The sequence below is a fragment of the Carlito syrichta genome, unplaced genomic scaffold (genome assembly GCF_000164805.1).
Source record: "Carlito syrichta isolate Samal-C Ts95f unplaced genomic scaffold, Tarsius_syrichta-2.0.1 Scaffold116229, whole genome shotgun sequence".
In the NCBI taxonomy this organism is placed as follows: Eukaryota; Metazoa; Chordata; class Mammalia; order Primates; family Tarsiidae; genus Carlito; species Carlito syrichta.
This window is the reverse complement of record NW_007060325.1, coordinates 976,255-994,887: the sequence shown is the minus strand read 5'-3', so window position 1 is coordinate 994,887 and position 18,633 is coordinate 976,255. Positions and strand designations below refer to the sequence as shown.

At 42.4% G+C, this 18,633-nt stretch overlaps 1 protein-coding gene across 4 annotated transcripts in view; it reads left to right on the top strand.

The window, feature by feature from the left end:
• SUSD4 (sushi domain containing 4) overlaps nucleotides 1-18,633 on the top strand; it is a 148,016-nt gene that overhangs the window by 58,067 nt on the left and 71,316 nt on the right. For 3 of the 4 annotated variants that reach the window (XM_008074296.1, XM_021706859.1, XM_021706861.1), the window contains exon 2: nucleotides 13,558-13,770. In XM_008074296.1, the coding sequence (XP_008072487.1) occupies nucleotides 13,558-13,770 (213 nt within the window). Of the gene's footprint in view, nucleotides 1-7,352; nucleotides 7,394-13,557; nucleotides 13,771-18,633 lie in introns of all 4 variants that reach the window. The other variant, XM_021706855.1, reaches the window with a different exon arrangement.

Sequence of the window (18,633 nt, the reverse complement as noted above, 5' to 3'; positions counted from 1 at the left end):
TTACATCTGTTGATGTATTTAATTACATTTATGGTCTTACGAATGTTGAACCAACCCTGCATCCCTGGGATAAAGCCTACTTGGTCATGGTAGATGATTTTAGAGATGTGTTGTTGAATCTGGTTTGCTAGAATCTTGTTGAGAATTTTAGCATCTATGTTCATCAAGGATATTGCCTGTAGTTCTCTTTCTTCATTGGATCTTTACCTGGTTTGGGTATCAGTGTGATGTTAGTGTCGTAAAAAGAACTGGGGAGAATTCCATCTTTCACAATTGCCTGGAATACTTTCAGTTGGATTGGTATCAGTTCCTCCTTGTGTGTTTTCTAGAATTCTGCTGGAATTTTTTTTGTAGGTAGTTTTCTTATGACATATTCAATTTCTTGGGTTGTTATTGGTCTATTCAGGGTCTCAATTTATTCTTGTTTCAAGCTGGGGAAGTGTGATGTCAGAATGTCCTCCATTTCCTTGAGGTTTTCAAGTTTGTTTCCATGCAAGTATACATAGTAGTCTCTGATAACTTTTTGTATTTCTTCAGGGTCAGTTGTGACTTCATCTTATGCATTTCTGATTGTGTTTATTTGGGCTTTTTCTCTCTTTTTCTTGGTCAGCCAGGCTAGGGGACCATCAATCTTGTTTATCCTCTCAAAGAACCAGTTTTTTGTTTCACTGATTTGGGGGGGTATTATCTTTTTGTCTTCTATGTCCTGAATTTGGGCTTTTATTTTGGTGATCTGGAGTCTTCTGCTGAAGTTAGGGTTTTGGTGGTCTTGCTTTTTCAGCTTCCTTAGGTGATTGTTAGGCTATTAACTTGTGATCCTTCCATTTTCTTCATGTGTGCTCATAGAGATACAAATTCTCCTCTTAGTACCATTTTCATGGCATCCCAGAGGTTTTGGTAAGATGTTTCTTCATTTTTATTTGTTTCCAGGTATCTTTTAATCTCTATTTTGATTTCTGTGTTGACCCAGGAATTGCTTAGCATCATGCTGTTTAGTGTCCATGTCTTTGTGGGTTTTAGGAGAACTTTGTTGGTGTTATTTATTTTTATTCCTCTGTGGTCTGAGAAGTTGCATGGCAGGATTTCAGTCTTATGAAATTTGTTTATGCTTGATTTATGGCTCAGGATATGGTCAATCTTAGAGTACATCCCATGTGGTGATGAGTAGAATGTGTATTCTGTGATTGTTGAGTGGAGTGTTCTGTAGGTATCAATTAAGTCCATTTGGTCAAGCATCATGTTGAGGTTCCAGATCTTCTTGCTGATTTTTTGTCTTGACGATTTGTCTAGGGTTATGAGTGGGGTTTTTAAGTTCCCAGCTATGATAGTCTTAGAGTCAATATCTTTTTGAAGTTTACCTAGAAGCTGCTTGATGAAAGTTGGTGCTCCTATGTTGGGTACATATATGTTTAGAATGGATATTTCTTGTTGATGAATTGAGCCTTTTGTCATTATGTAGTGACCTTCCATATCTTTTAAAATTTTTGATAACCTAAAGAGTATTTTGTCTGATGTTAAGATTGTGACTCTTGCTTTCTTCTGTGTTCTGTTCACCTGAAATTTTGTTTCCCATCTTCTTACTTTGAGTCTGTGAGTGTCCTTTCTGGTAAGATGAGTCTTTTGGAGACAATATATTGTTGTTTCATGATGTTTTATCTATTTTGTCATCCTGTGTCTTTTCAGTGGTGCATTTAGCCCATTCACATTTGGGCTAGTTATTGAAATGTGAGAGTTTATTCCCATCGTGAGGTTCTTATAGAGTTTGTTGTTGTTGTTTGTTTGTTTTCTTTCTTTTGATTTTTGGGTTGACTAATGTGTGTTTTCAGATTTTTTCCTGCATTCTTGTGAAGGGCGATGTCATTCTTTTTTTCCTTTCTTCTGTGTTCAATACTTTCTTAAGTGTTTCTTGTAGAGCTGGTCTGGAGGCTGCTTAAACTCTTAGGGATTGAATGTCTGGGAAAGATTTTAATTCTCCATCACTTATGAAGTTTAGCTTAATTAGGTAGGTAATTCTTTGTTGAAATTGTTTATCTTTGAGAACTTTGAAGATTGGGCTGCAAGCTCTCCTAGCCTGAAGTGTTTCTGTACATAAATCTGCTGGTATTCTAGTTGATCTTCCCTGATAGGTAGTCTGACCTTTTTCTCTTGCTTCCTTTAGTATTTTTTCTTTTATACTTACTTTGATAAACAAATTACTATGTGTCTAGGAGTTGTTCTTCTCATTTGTTGTCTTGCAGGGGTTCTCTGGATCTTGTGTTTGAATGGTCACATCACTGATTAGATGAGGGAAGTTTTCTTGGATAATTTCATGGAATGTTTGTTCCAGGGTGGTCTCTGTCTCTCTATCTGCCTCAGGGATTCCAATTAATCTTTGGTTCAGCCTCTTGAAATAATTGGTCATTTCTTGGAGGGTTTGTTCTGTCTTTTTAAGCTCCTTTTCCATGTTTTTAACAGTTTAGGTTGGTTCCATATTTTGGTCCTCAAGCTCTGAGAATCTTTCTTCTGCCAGGCTAATTCTGTTTTTCATACTTACCAGTTTATTTTTTATTTCATTCACTGTATTATTTATTGTTGTTATCTTAGTCATCAACTCCTTCATTCTTTCCTCTTATCTTTCCTCAATTCCATTTTTCCTCTCTATTAATGTCTTGATATCTGTGTTTGTGGTTTGTGACCAGCCATTCTGGGGGCTCTTCATTGTTTGTGTTCTGAAGTCTGTATTCTCAGTGTCTGACCTCCCAGGGGTCTGTGTGAGACTCATATTCTTCTTTTGGTTTTTCTTCATTTGTGTAGATGGTTTTCTTCCCCACCTCCCCACTTTTTTTTTTTTTTTTTTTTACCTCTTCTTTAACCCTGTTGTTAAGGGATGGGGGGTAGCTTTTACTTCTGTTTGCTCAATCTCCTCTTCTTCCTTATGTGGATCCTCTGGGTTTGTTCAATTCTGAAGCTGGACTGTGAGTTGGGGGCTATACTTTTTGCAGTTTTGAGATTTAATTGAGGGGAGCTGTGATTCAGAAACTATCTGTAGATCCCAGTATCTGCAGACAGGTATATGGGCCCCCTGGAACCCACTCCCACTGCCTTACAATCTATCCATGCAGTGGGTGTATAGGTTTACTCCCTGAAAGCAAAATGAGGTAAGAAAAAGGAGAAGAATGGAAAATAGGAAGAAGGGGGATGAGAGGAAGGTGGAGAGAGAGAGAAGAAAAAGAGGTAAAGCAGACAGGTATACCAACTAACAAATAAAAAGAGATACAAAGACAGAAAAGATTTTTAAAAAACTAAAACATACAGACAACCATACAAACACACAAACCAACAAAACTCCCCCTACTAATATACTCTCCCTCCAAAAATATCCATATACAAACAGGAAGTCTAAAAAAAACAGTAATAAAACAACAGAAGCAAAGTAAGTACAAAAACATAATCAAAACAGAAAAAGAGGGAAAAAAAGAAAACTAAAACAAAAAACAAACAAAAAATGAGCAAAGCAAACAGACAAACAAAAAACTCACTCTGAGTTGGTTCCCGTAAGTCCAGCTTCCTTTTAGCTCTGATCTCCAGCCCCTCCCCTCTTCTCTCAGTGCAGGCTGGTAGGGTTGCTCTCAGTGTGGGTCAGATGCCCCACAGACTACTGTGTCCTGGAGGAGGGTGGATTAGATCTGGACTCAGCTGGCTTGCTGCCTGTCAAGTCTCCCACTCAGATCTGACATGTCTGTGTCCAATTCAGTATGGGGGAGGGGTCTCTTTCTCTCCGAGTTTGATGAGATTACCTCTATGTCCTAAGTTGGAGGCTGGGTGGAGCTGATTGTAGTTTTAATTTGACAGTGTGTCTTTGTCTCCTGTTGTTCCTACTGCATGCTGGTTCTGGGGCCTTCTCTGACTCTTGTGAGGGTCTCCTCTGGCCCACACTGGCTTCTCTTCTGGAGACAGATTAGCTTGGATGGGCTTTCCTTTCTGCTTCATCTCTTCAAGGTATTTCCTTCAAGGGATCCAGTTTAGTCAGTCTTTCTAGCATTTTCTGGAGGATGTTTGGTAGGCTCTGAACTATCTGTCATTGGAGCAGGGGTGGGAGGGGTTTCTGAATGTTTGAGTCTGACCATGGCTCAGGGCAGACCTCTAGAACGTAGAGAACTTCTCTAGAATCTCAGGGCATCAGCAATGAAAAGGAGAGGAAGAAAGAGGCAACATTAAAGAAATCAAATTGGGCAAAAACCATTAAGCAAATAAACCAAGTTTCTAATGCCAATATTTTATTTATTATATTATTTATTAATTTATTTTTAGAATTTCAGGCTCACCTGTTGTTAGTGCAGGTGCGTACCTTGAAGCAATGCCAAGGTGGGGATTGGTGGCCAGGACATGGACCAGTCTCAACTATAGTTGATTGCAAAGTGACTGGAAACTTCTGGTTGGGTAGTTCTGTGTTATCAGACCACCACAAGCCAGGAGCACTGTGTTTTTATTTTTACTTATTTATTTATTTATTTTTGAGTTGGAGTCTCACTCTGTCACCCAGGCTGGAATGCAGTGGCACGCTCCTGGCCAGTGCAGCCTCGACCAGCTGGACTCAGGAAATCCTTCTGCCTCAGCCTTCCAAGTAGTTTGAACCACAAGCACACATCACCACACACAGCTATTTATTTATTTATTTATTTACTGTAGAGACTAGGTCTCACCAACTTGCCCAGGCTGGTCTCGAACCCCTAGACTCAGGCAATTGTCTCGCCTCAGCCTCCCAAAGTGCTGGAATTTTAGGCTTCAGCCACTACACCTGGCCTGCATTGTGATTTTAAAATATTGTTATTAAAATAGCCAGACAAGGTGGTGCATGCCTGTAGTTTTTGCTACTTGGAAGACTGAGGTGTGAGAATCCTCAAACTGTTGAGAGTTTGAAGTTGCAGTGAGCTATGATTGCACCACTTTACTCCAGCCTGGGTGACATAGCAAGACCTTGTCTCTAAAAAATAAAAATTAAATAAAATATTGGCATTAGAGACTTGGTTCATTTGCTTTGTAGTTTTTGTCCAAACTTGGTTTCTTTAATGTCGTCCCTCCTTCCTCTCCTTTTCATCATTGATGCCTTGTTCTAGATGCAATCCTAGCTCAAATAGTTTCTGGGCACTTGTCTTATTCTGGATAAGGCAGGTTATCAATAGACATGTTCATTTATAAAAATAAGTTAGGGAAGTTCTGAGAGCAAGGAATTTTTGAGACAATGGGAACCTCTAGGAGGTGTCAAGTGAGATGTGTGTAGGCAGAAAGGAAATGGTTAAAAGACTTCTCATCAATAGATCCTCAGGACCTAAGCAATTCATTTCAGTTTGTGCTCTTTACTCAACAAGCCCAGGTGACTAAATTTTCAGTCTTTAAAAATGGGAAAGGTCTCTCGAAGCTTTTTCTCTAATAGGACAGAAGGATTCCCTTCCCAGCATAAAGATTTATTGAAGCACAGAGATATTTTACTAGCTGAGTGGTTTAAAAGAAAATTTATCTGCATTGCTAGTGATTAGACAAAGTCAGATTTCAGTCTGTGGGAAGCTGGGTAATGTTTGGAAGTAATGAGGAAAAGTCCTTAAGTAGGTCAAGAAGGGACTTCCTCAAGCTGACCACATCTTTCTTTTTTCTTTTTCTGCTGAGTACAATATGTGCTCCAGTCTCCGGGACTGACTGTATTTCATGAAACCAGTATCTGGTGTTAGGTTGTATTTTCCCCAAGAACATCTTTCATCCCCAGTATGTAGTACAGAACCACACTTGGTCGATAGCTCTTTGAGGACTGACTGCCTGGATTCTTGGATGTTTTAAGTGATGTTTGCTTTGTATTGACTCATTAAACATCTCAGCATTGCTATTTGCTGAGCCCTGTTTTAGCAAACATGGGGACTCAAAATCATTTTAAAATGCTCTCTCCCTCAAAGAGTTTATAGTGTCATGAAGGTCTGAGTCATTCACAAACTAAAATATGACAGGAAAAGGTTAAGTGGAGACAACACTGTTAGCAGCAAGAAATGATGGACTGCGAGTCAGAAGACCCAGGTTTTAGTCCTAGCACCACAATTAGCCGTTAGAGTATCTGGTCTAGTTCCTTAACCATTCCAGCCTCAGTGTCCTCCTCTGGGAAACAAAGGGGTCAGACCAGATGACTTCTAAGGTGGTTTTAGCGTCAGCTGTGTGAAATTGACAGTAAGTATTGTGGGACTTGTGGAAGACAAGCCTTGGGGGTTGGTCTTGATTCCAGTGAGAATTTGCAAACATGTCTGTTTAAACTTTCTCAGGGATGCCCCTTTCTCACTGGCCCCAGGACCCTCTCACCAAGTCAATGCATACAAAATCAATTTTTGTGTCTGTATCCTGTTTCTTCCTCCAAAGGCTCATATAGCAGTTTACAGAGAAATGGAAACCCAGCCTCAGTTCTAAATTGATTTGGCTACATTTGATACACTCTTCTTTTCTAGAATATGACTTTTCAGTTATAATAACCCAAAAGATTGGTTTTCACACCTTTTTCATTTTTATGATTATTTTTAAAGACTTCTTATGTTGCTCACAGTAAAACTGTCTGGTAGGTTTCAGCAGGCTCAAAAGTAACCAAACCAGAAGTGTCAAGACCTCATAATGAGACTGAGGGTTTGATGCATTTCTTTGTGAGAAGAAGGGGCACTCTCAATCCCTATTACATGATTTTGGGTGAATTACAACTCTGCCCTTGATTTGTTCTTAAGGCCACAAACGCTGGGCAGGAAAACCAATGTCAGTAACAGTGATGCCAGTACCTGAGAGGGTGATGTCAGCCCCAGAGTGGACTGAAGGCCAGGACTCGGCATCTGGGCAGCTCAGATCCCAGGGTCCAAGTGCTGTCTCTACCTGGACAGCTGTTTACCTGGACTCAGGGATCCAGAGAAAAAGAGCATCCTTTGGAGGCAGAGACAGTGGGCATTTCTGTCATTTGTATTTTTAAAGGGCCAGAGTACTGTTAGGAAGACAGTCTGTGTTCTTCAGAGAAACAGAACCAATGGGCGTTTAGATAGGTAGGTAGGTAGGTAGGTAGGTAGGTAGGTAGGTAGGTAGGTAGATAGGTAGGTAGATAGATAGATAGATAGATAGATAGATAGATAGATAGATAGATGAGAGGTAGATTATAGATAGATGATAGATAGATTATAGATAGATATCTCCTGGAGACCCAAGAAAGTAATGGCATAGTTCCAGTCCAAGTCCAAAGGCTTGAGGCCCAAGAAAGCCAATTATATGAGTTCCTATCTGAGTCCAAATCCAAAGGTAGGAGAGGACCGATGTCCAGACAGAGAAAATAATTCTCCCTTACTCAGACTTTTTGTTCTATTCAGGCCTCCAGCAGATTGGATGAGGTCCACTTACATTAGGGAGGGTAAGTTGCTTTTCTCAGTCTACCAATTCAGATGTTAATCTCATTCAGAAACACCCTCACACACAGTCCCAAAATAATGTTTGACTAAACGTTTGGGCACCCTGTGGCCCAGTCAAGTTGACAAAATTAACCATCACAAAGGCTGTCTCTTGTATATAAGTGTTCTACTCTGAATTAAATTTAGGAGGAACTGCTAGAGGATGCCACTTCTGAGGGCTAATTAAAATGGAATGTTCCCTTCTCCTCCCACTCCCCCCCAAAGCAAACATATTGGCAATCATTCTGTGAACTCTTTTCTCTTCTCCAAGCTATGGCTACTTAGTTCTCAAGAATAAACAGAATATGAAGCATGGGAAGGAAATAGACTGGGACTTCAGCAATACACTTTCCTAGGATAAGATTCTTTGAGCAGGCCTGCACACAAATGATTGTCCTCTCCCCTTCCTTAACACCTCGACCAGTCCATTCCTTAATGGATGAGTTATCTGATGGGGCTGATCATCATCATTAGAGAAGGACACTAACAGAACAGCTCTTCAGAAAAATGACCCAGGCTGGGAATTGATCCGCCAGGGGATAATTTGAAAAGTAGAATCTGAAGCTCTGGCGGGCCCTAGAAAATTACGATGTTGCTCAATGGGATTAGTTGTCTAAGATGAAGAATATTTTTCTCTTGTACCAGCCCATCTTCTGATTGCTCTCTTCACTGCTTGTTCTTAATTCCCTGTTCTGTGCCAATGGCTGGATCCCATGACCAGCAGCCATTCTTGATCATTAACACTGTCCCAGGCACAGACAGTGCAGTAACGTGAAAGCAGAGGAATGTTCTTTTTAAAGGAAAGGAATAAGCAAAAAAATTACAAAATTGCAGTCATGAGGAAATCATACGGCCTCATGTCATAGTTTTCATGAAGCTCCCATCATTTATTTATTAGCACAGGAGTCATTTTCCTGATGTATTCCTGGATCTTCAGTCCTCTCTTGAATGATCTGTCCCTCCCTGAGAGAGAGCAGCTTTGTGACCAAGGGTGGGAGGCGTGACCAACCGTAGGGTCTGTGCCTTGGACTCAGCAGTCAGCATGCCACATGTGTTAGCAGAGGGTGACTGGTCAAAAAGCGTGTGTTGTGGGAGATGCTGAGGTCTCAGTCAAGCCCCTTTCATAGACCTACCTCTGGTTGCCATATCAGAGAGGGAAGAGGAGGACTGTGGTGTTTGGCACTATGGATTGAGAGAAGTTTGTAAAAAAAATAACCCTACTTTGGCTTGGAGAAGAGAAAAAGGTGTGAGTGCTAAGAGAAGGTGGTTTTGCTGTTGGAAGGCATTTTACACCTCCCCTGTCTTCTGGGACTATCAGCACCATAGGTGTTGCTGTTTGGTGGGTGGGGATAGATCTGATGGAGCCAGCAGAGTAGTTGGCATGCAGTTCCTCCCTCCCTCCCCTTCTTTCTTTCATCCATCATTCTCCCTTCCTTCTTTTCATCCATCCATCCACCCTTCCATCCATCTATCCATTTACCTATCCATTCATCAAGTAGCCCTGCATTTTTCATTAGGAGTACTTGTAGAATGGCCGCCATGTACCAGACACCATGCTATGTGCTGAGGAGCGGAAGAATGAGATCTGTTCTTCCCTCCAGGAGCCCACATTCCAGTGAGAGAGACAGCTAAGTAGACCAGTGATGGCAGAGTGAGGAACACTCTAAGATCACCTCTCAGAGCTCAGGGTGCCTTGATGAGCTCGGTGTGCGTTGATGAGAAGAGAGGCCTCCTATTCAGACTCTGAAGAGAGAGAGAAGGCTTTCTGGAGGAGACAGTGTTTCAGATGTGTCCTAGAGGATGAGCACATGATGGGGAACGTCCTTCCCTCAGTAGAAGTTCTGGCATGACTTCCCTTCCCTGTTGCAGTGGGAGACAAGTCCCTCATCCAGGGGTTGGGTCCCCTTTCCACTCATCCAGATGGAGACAACTTACCCTACCTTCTCCCCCTTACTTGTCCTCATCTGAAATCTTTCATTTTCTAATGTTTTTCTTCCTGCTGTGTAGAGATGTCTTTTAGATCTCTTTTATCTTAAAATTTTAACACAACAATAAAACCCTCCCTTGACCCCAGTTTATGGGCAGCTACCTCCCGATATTCTCCTGTTCGTACTAAGCATCCTGAAACAGCAGTTAACACATCCTGTCACCGTTCCTTCTTCAGCTGTCAGCAGACAGGCTTCTTTCCAAGGGACAATCTGTTCCTGTCACTGCAGCTGCCTGGGCAGTGGTCCCAGTGTTCTCTGTCTTCAGTTAGTAGATACTTTCGGACCTTTGCTTGCTGACCAATGGGTCGCATTGACATGGCTGTGTGTTCCTTCCTTCCCAAAACTTATTTTTTTTAACATTTAAGGGACACCAGTCAGTTCTTCCTTCTGGACAGCCCTTGGTTCTCCCTTTTTGTGTACCCCTTATTTATGTATCCTCAACTGCTCCTCGCCTCACACTGTGCTAATCCCAGGAGAGTGTGCCCACCTGTGTCTTCAAATGCAGCCTGTGCACAGATGCACTGCTCAGGGCACATGGAGCTTCCACTTCCTTCTCCAGCTGATGGTCACACATCTCTACCTGTTATCCCGGAGAGCACAGACTCACTGTGCCTCTCACCCTTCTCCCGAGGTCCACGCTTCATCTTGTCCTTTCAACCTGAGTGCATGGCACCACATCTACCTCAAAACCAGTGTCAGAACCGGGAAACTGTCCTCAACATCTCTTTTCTGACTCACTCCCACTCCCCAGCTAGCCAAGTTTTGTGACTCTGTGTCCTTAATGTCTCTTGTGGTCTTGTCCCTTCTATATTCTCTGCCTTATTTCTGATTTGCCATGTCTCACCTGGATTACTGCAGTAGCCTTGAAATTCTACAGTTCTCAAATGCTGGCCCTCAGACAAGTGCTGGGCTGGCTGTCCAGGAGGAGGCCCCACTCCACGCAGAGAGGCTCTTGTTCAGGTGGTCTGTCTTTTGATCAAGGTGCCCCCATGATCCTGAGGTGCAACTGGTGGCCTGGGAGCTATTTCAGATGATCTTCCGTCCCCATTCCTGGTCTGTACCCATCAGTCCTCCACTTGGGCACCAGAGAGATCATTCTAAAGGCAAATCTGATCCTGACCATATCCCTGCTCAAAACTCTGAACCCCGCTCCCCTATCCCATTTCCAAATAGAGGCTTCAGGACTTGCCTCCACTGTCTCTTCCTTTCTCCGCAAGGTCCTGCCTCCAGTAGACATCCTGCCCCCAACCTGGCAGAAACACCTCTTTTCTTAAAGGTGCTCAGAGCTTCTCAGCTCCATGCCTTCTGATCTGTACCATGGTGCCCTTCCCGCCTCTGGCTGGCTGATATCTGCTCAGCATAAAGATTCGGGTCAGCCTGGCTCGGTGGCTCAGCCTGTAATCCCGTGCCTTTGGGAGGCTGAGGTGAGTGGATTGCCTGAGCCCACGGGTTCGAGACCCGCCTGGGCAGTGAGACCTCATCTCTACAATAAATCAAAAAAATCAGCCGGGTGTGGTAGCGCATGCCTGTAATTCCGGCTACTTGGAAGGCTGAGGCGGAAGGATCGCTGGAGCCCAGCAGGTCGAGGCTGCGGTGGCCGGGAGCAGCCACTGCACTCCAGTCTGGGCAACAGAGTGAGACTCCAACTCAAAAAAAAAAAAAAAAAGATTCGGGTCAAGGCCTCCCAGAGGTTTACCCCCATCTTTGTTACAGCATACCCACCTTGACCTTCTGTAACCACTCACTGACTGATACATATACCCTACCCCAATATTATTAGAGCAGAGACTGGTTCTATTTGACCTACATGTGAGTGAGAACGACACCCATAAAGACTGCCAGAAATGTCCAGACCACCCAGGTTTCAGGACTCTGAATATCTATGCTTCTGGGCTTTCTAAGCTATATGAAACCATGGCTGTTAATGTTGCCACCTCAACCCCATCGTGGATATACATTTAAAAGTACCCCCCATGAGATTTCTCATCCTTTCAGTTGGGAGGAAATGGTGGACACTCATCATTTAGGAAGCATTTGACAATCCAGAATACTCTCCCTTGGAATAAAAATATACGGCCCTCATTTAATGACTAATACCTCTCTGTTGGGCTGGAACACGACTTGCTTGCTGGGGTGCTTCTCAACCCTAACAGGATGGTGGCAGCTGCTGCCACCTATGAGAGCAGGGTGGAGGAGGCTGGATAATGTCACCTTTGTAAAAGCATCAGATCTGCTCCTGGTTAATAGGTACAAGTGTCAGATGTAGATGGATGCTGTCCCCTTCTCCCACTTGCCTTCTTGATGTTTCCCTCACTCCGTGGTTCCTCATCATTTTGCACAGAATGGGCACTTTGACAATGACTACTGGACATCCTGCCAATGTCTTGCCTCCTGTGCTGTGTAGCTTTCAGGACAACAACACAGGCAGAGGGTCATGAGGCCAGGTGGGGAGGGAAGCAAGTGAGTCCTACATGAGTACATAAAAGTTGGGATGGGGAGAGTTTACCTACCAGCTCTAGCAAGCCCAGTATGTTAGAGAGGATCAGATATCTCATGAGTCCAATATCTGGGCATCACCTGGACACCTGGTAAATCCTCTGATAGTCCCAACGATACCCACTGTCTCCTGGGTCTGGCTTGAGACTCCTTTGCCATGTCTTGATGGTGTCCAGGCCAACCTGGCACCAGCAGACAGCACTGAGGGTGGGGGAAGATGGGCACACCAACTCCCATCTAGGTAGACTTATGCATGTTTGTTCTTGGTACCTATTCAGTATGGATTTGTCAATTGATTTTGTAAGAAAAATGGAGTCAAATGCCTCTGTAGGGCTCAGAAGTTTCAGGTTCAGAAGTTTGCACCTTCCCTTCAAGGGCACATTTGGAGGCTTATGTACATGGAAGGGCCTTCCTTTTCTTTGACCTTCCTTGACCAGCTCATGGCATTCATGTTTGTTTCAAAGATCTGCCTTCATTTCAGCTGTCTGGGCACAAAATTTCTTAGACCTCTCTCTCACCCCAACATCCAGTGAGTTGACAAGTGGAAGACTGGAGCCCAAGTGTCCCAGACACTGGAGTCCTCCATGCTACTTCAACCCCTCTTATGTCCTCTCAGGCCCCATCAACTCTGACCCACACCCTTGCCTTGGTCTCCTGACTAAGCTGGACTTGCTCTCCTTCAGTTAGTCCCTCAAGCTGCTGTCCCTATCATCATTTATTCATTCAGCAAACAAATATGAAGCACTTTCTATGCCGGACACTGTGGTGGATTCTGGGATTGCCAGTATGAAAGAATCACGAGACCTGTCCTTGAAGGGCTCATAGTCTGGGAGGAGATGTGGTCGTCACAGCCTGGGAAGAAGGCGGCCATTCTGCAGATAATTCAGTACAGAGCTATGCTCACACTATCGCAGTGGAACAAAATGGGGATGAGGTGGGGGTAGAGTGGGATTAAGAAAGGTAACTGGGAGGAGGAGATACTTGAATTGGTCTTGAGGAGTGGGCGTTTCCCTGGCAGATAGGGAGTGGAGGCGAGGGGAAGGGGAAAGGTGGGCATCTCAGTCTGTCCCTACCCCATACTCTGTGTTATAACTGTTAGATCCACCTGCTGCTCCCTAAACACACCCTGCCATCTCCCAGTCCCTGGTCATTGCTCATGCTATTCCCCCTGTTAGAATACCACCCTGCCTCCCTACGTTGAATTCTGTTTTGAAATTTGACCCATCCTTCAAGGGCAGGCTCAGATGCCATCTCCTTCTTGTCCTTCTCCAAAACACTTTTCCTTCCTCTACCCTCAGCATTTTGGTTTCTGTTCTGGCCCTTGTCAATTTATATTCCTTTTGTTTGTCTACATTTCTCCTTCTCCATACTGGTACAACTTTCTTGAAAGACTAACTTGACCATTAAACTGAAAACTCTAATGACTGCTCTTCTGAGTAATGAGCTAAAGGCAGAATGAACCATGTACTAGAATGCTCATGTCCTTGACTTTGTTGTTGGTGTAATTGGAGTGGTCCCAGGCATATGACATAATACAGTATCTGAAATTTCTGTAGGCATTAGAATTATATATTCTCCTAATATATTCTGTATTTGTATAAATACGTAATAAGAGGCATCTTTTCCTCTCTCTGTCAATGTAGGGTTTGATGACCTTCACGTGTGTGCTGACCCCGACATCCCCGAGAATGGCTTCCAGACCCCCAGCGAAGGGGTTTTCTTTGAAGGCTCTGTAACTCGATATCACTGCCAAGACGGATACAAGCTGAAGGGCTCTGCAAAGAGACTGTGTATGAAACTTTTTAACGGAACCCTAGGCTGGGCCCCAAGTGGTAAACCCATCTGTGTGAAAGAAGGTAAATGCCTCTCCACAGAAGCTATCCACATACCTTGTCTTGCATGGGCTGCAGAGATACAGAGCTCCATGTGACAGGAAATTTAATACCTGGGCTGTTCTCTCCATGTCAGGGCTGAGCCTGCATGTTGACCGGAGAGCAGGAGTGTGTGATGAGGGCTGGGGTAGGGCATCAATTAATCTCCGCATTAGAAGTAATAGTCTTTTTTTCTCTATCTCAGTTACAACCCAATTTATCACCATTTTTGTCAATGCAGGAGAGCAACTCAGATAACCTTGGGGCTGTTTATTATTAGCCTGCCAACTCAGCACTCATTTCCATGCTACTCAATAAAAAGTGCAATAAATATATTGTGCAAAACTGTATTTAGTGATACAGGGATGTATGTTGCTCAGCGGATTAAGTTAATTACTACTTACCAGTTCTGTGTTAGACATGATTCATTTAAGAAAAGAAAGAACTGTGACAAGCAGTGACAGATTGACAAGGTAGACGTTTATTTCCAGCAATTATTCTTAAATGTATTGGTAGTGACAAGATATTCATTTACTTCTAGCAATTACCCTACATCAGTTGGTTGAAACAACTTTATATACTTTTTTTTGGTTTTTACTCAATGTAGATACGTTTAGAATTTTTTAAAAAATGCATTGAGTTTAACTAATTGGAACGCCAAATTGTCGAAAATGTATCTCAGAGCATCAGCCTGGCTGAAGTTGAATCAAGAATTAATTCTGGCCCCAAATTTCCATGAGGCATAGAACTTGTATTTCAGTAAGTTGATTAGGAATTAGTTTTGGTTTCTTTTAATACCTTTATTCATTCAGCAAACATGTATGAAGCCTTCCCAGAGTTATACTATGATTTAGGGACAGATCTGTTCTAGACCCAAGACTTGTCACTGTTACCGGGACTACTCCTGGTCTTTCAAAATCCTTAGTGATTTTATTTTGAGAAAGAGTTTTTATAATAGTGACATGTAAGCCATTATAGGGGTTTACTGTGTATTTCCTTTCTGAAACTTGTTAAATAATTGAATCCGACAGGCATTTTTTAGCACCTATTATGTACCTCCTTACAGAAATTGTACAAGATGGGTAAGGTGGTGCCTTGCCCTTAAAGTACTAGCTCTCTTTGCTTTTATTTGAAAGGCATTTTTTAAAAAGCCAAAATTAATATAACAAAGATTTAAGGTTTGTTTTTTTTAACAAATAAACTCATTTTTTCCTCTTGCATGCAGCTCATGCAAGCTGTGGTTTCCCCCAAGATTCTATTTAAAGCTTACTTGGGGCAACCTCCTCAGGTCCCCTCTCACTCTGGGAGCTTCTCTGTCCTCTCAATAAATCCTGCTTTCAAAAAAAAAAAAGTTTACTTCGTTCATATAACAGACTTCCCTGCAAAATCTATGGCCTATGTTACCCAATGCTTAGAAACCATTCAAGCTCGGGAACATTAGAAAATAAAGAAGACAAAAAATACTGCCCATGATGAAGGCTTTCTGTTATTTTATCATAATGGAAAAAAAAACTTATCATTTTTTAGATGAACTTCTTTCCAGCTTTGTACTTAACTATCGTACATACTATATAGTCATTCCAAGAAAGGATGTGAGAAATCATCTTGAAGTAGGAATCTTCTCTTGTACAGATTTGTGTGAACAATTTTTTTTTTTTTTTTTTGGAGTCGGGGTCCCACTTTATCACCCAGGCTGGAATGCAATGGCATGCTCATGGCTCACTGCAATCTCGACCCCCTGGGCTCAGGCAATCCTTCCACTTTAGTCTCCTGAGTTGCTGGGACTACAGGTGCATGCCACCAAGTCTGGCTAATTGTTTGATTTATTTATTTTTTTTTTGTAGAGACGAGGTCTCACTCTGTTGTTCATGTTGGAGTGTGAACAATTCTTTTTTTTTTTTTTTTTTTATAATTATCACTCTTTATTTTATTTGATTTTATTTTGAGTTGGAGTCTCTCTCTGTCACCCAGACTGGAGTGCAGTGGCCGCTCCCGGCCACCGCAGCCTCGACCTGCTGGGCTCAGGCGATTCTTCTGCCTCAGCCTTCCAAGTAGCTGTGAACAATTCTTAACACCTAACCCCAAATGTGTAGGGAGGGAATTGTTTGTGAGGAGACAGCAGAGAATCAGCTTTTTTATTATGTAACCAGATCTCTGCATTCCAGTTGTGATGTTGTGAAGTTTGGAAGAACAGGCACTGCCTCTCTGAGTACAATGGGATGTTTATCTTAAATCTTAGTGGTGATTTTGATGGTCCTTGAAAGATTTGTATAAGGAGATTGTATTGTTATTCTGATGGAGGAGAAAATCACCACTGTTAACATTCTAGACTTTCTTTATTACATGTGTTTTATAGGGGGCTGGGAGGGGACCTAGAAGTCTGTATCATGCATGTCACATAGCAGTGAAGAAGCTAAACTTTCTTTTTCCTGCATTGTAAATGGCCCTTGCCTTCTGCTCAAGTTGTATGCCGGGCTAATGGTAAAGACTGCAGAATTTGTTTCCTTTGCAGGGTGATTCTTAGAAGACTAATGAATTTTTGTTGTGGTAGTAGTAATAATAATAATTTATCACATTTTAATAGGTCATTAAAGTTTAAAAGTGTTTTCAGATTTGCTGTTTCATTTAACATGCACAACCAACCTATAAGATGAGTCTTAATGTTCTCATTTCCTGATTAGGAAACTGAGACCCAGAGAAGTTCACTCACTTTGTCAAGGCCACACAGCTGATAAGCAAGCAGCAGAACTGGAAATAATCCTGTCAGCATTTTATTCCTCTACTAGGTTGTCTGACCTTCTTTATGTCACAACAGGCTCTCTTCTAATCAGTTATACAAGAGCACATTGGTACAACAGATGACGTCATCCAGGTTTTGAGTTGAAGGGACTCATAGAAATCCTATAATCTAAGCCTTCATTCTGATTTAGTTTGACCTGTAGGAAAACTGGGTCTCAAAGCAGTTAAGAGCCTTCCCAGAGTTATATGATGATTTAGGGACAGATCTTTTCTAACCCCAAGGCTTGTCACTGTTACCAGGACTCCTTCCAGTCTTTTATGCTGCAAGCCAGTTCTGTTTGAGATGCAGATTTTAAAATGTTTCTCATATGCATTTGAAACTCTTTATGACACTCAAGTGCTCTATAGAAGCAAGATGGTATTAGGTGACTGTTCTCTTGGGCGCTCACAGATTCCCTCTCTTTTATTTCTACCTCATTCTGCCAAATGTATAGTTACCTCCCTTCTCACATGGCCTCCTCATTCCAATCTAAATTGCGTATTCCAACTGAACTCAATTTATTGAAGTTCAGACTTACAGAATGGTTACTACAGGGGATGAATTTATTTTAAGTCTTCAAACTGAGAGATGTATGTGCTCTTCAAACTGCTTCTGCAAGACTGGAGCCTGCATAACTCTAAGCATGGGTGAAAATGTTTATGGTCCAGGGATCAGGAGAGTTGGCCCATTGGATGAAGAGGAGACTCTGGAATTGGCAAAGGACTGAACATATGCCCTGTGGCACAGGGCTGATAGCATAGTAGGTATAGTGACTGCCCACAATATTCCTTTTCAAAATCTCTCAATAAGGTCTACTTAAATGGGACACTTGCTGAGTAAATATACCTATTTTCTACATTTCATGAGAAAAGGTAGAGGTAGAATAAGATTGACTTTACTCAATTCACTTTACAAACATTTATCCCACAAATTTGGCATATCAAAACATGAAAGATGCTGTTCCCTCCCTGAAGCTCTTGCAAAGGGTGGGAGTCAGACTTTGCATGGTGATTCAGACTTTGGTTTGCACACTATAAAGAGTCAGTAAATTGAAAAAGTAAATATCCCAAGGAGACTAAAAGAAAACCAATTCAGGGTCCATGTATATTATGAACAAATATTATACGAGAGAGGGGAGAAGGATACGGCTGTGACTTGCCAAAACCAGTCGGTTGTCAACGCCTATGACTTGCCAAAACCAGTTGGTTGTCAATCTTAGTGAAGATGTTTCCTTCCTTAACTATCTTTTGGGGCAGCTGGGCTACAGAGTACATCTCAGCCCTGATGGTAGCAACTGAACTAGCTAGCTAGAAGCTTTTGTTTTTGTTCCTTAAATAGAGAACTAAGTAACTAACTGCCACAGTTCCTGGGTGAGGTGAGCCTTACTTAGGCCATGAGACAATGTTGCATAGCACCCCACTCCCTCCTCCCTTCAGATCCTCATTCCTGGGAAGGATGTGGATGACATTTTTAAAAGCCAGATCCCTCTAGCAGGAGCTTCAGCAACTGGTGGATTCAGGGTGTCCCTTGAGCAACTTTGGATGTAGACAACATGCTCCTTGTGCAGAAAGACAAATCTGTCGTTTAGTTTCCTTTTTGGGGGCGTGTGCTTTTGAAGACTAAACTAGAACTGCTGCAGACTTACATTTTTATGAAATGGGGTTTTAATGTTTGAGGACTTCTTCACAGAGCTCTTCTCTGTAAGGTGAGGGAGAACTTTTCTCTTTTTTCTCGTCTTCCTTGAGCAGCTCTGAAAACAGTCACTGGTTGCATTGCCCTTTGGTTTCAATCAATTTCAGGTAAATCCATATTGTGCAAATAAGGTATTTTCATGAAGCTGGAGTCCTGCAGGTCTAGCAGACATCTTCTTTTAGTGAGAGCCTTCCAGAGCAGGTTCCCAGAGCAACTTAAAACCACCACGGGTCTCTTCTTAATCCCCAAGTCGTGCTATGAAGAGAGTTGACATGTGCTCCACAGAGGGGCGCTTGTTTTGAAATGAACTGACTGAGAAGACTTTTTCCAGAAATCCTTTCCCTGTAGTTAGCCAGTCAGTTCCTCTGAGTTAGAGA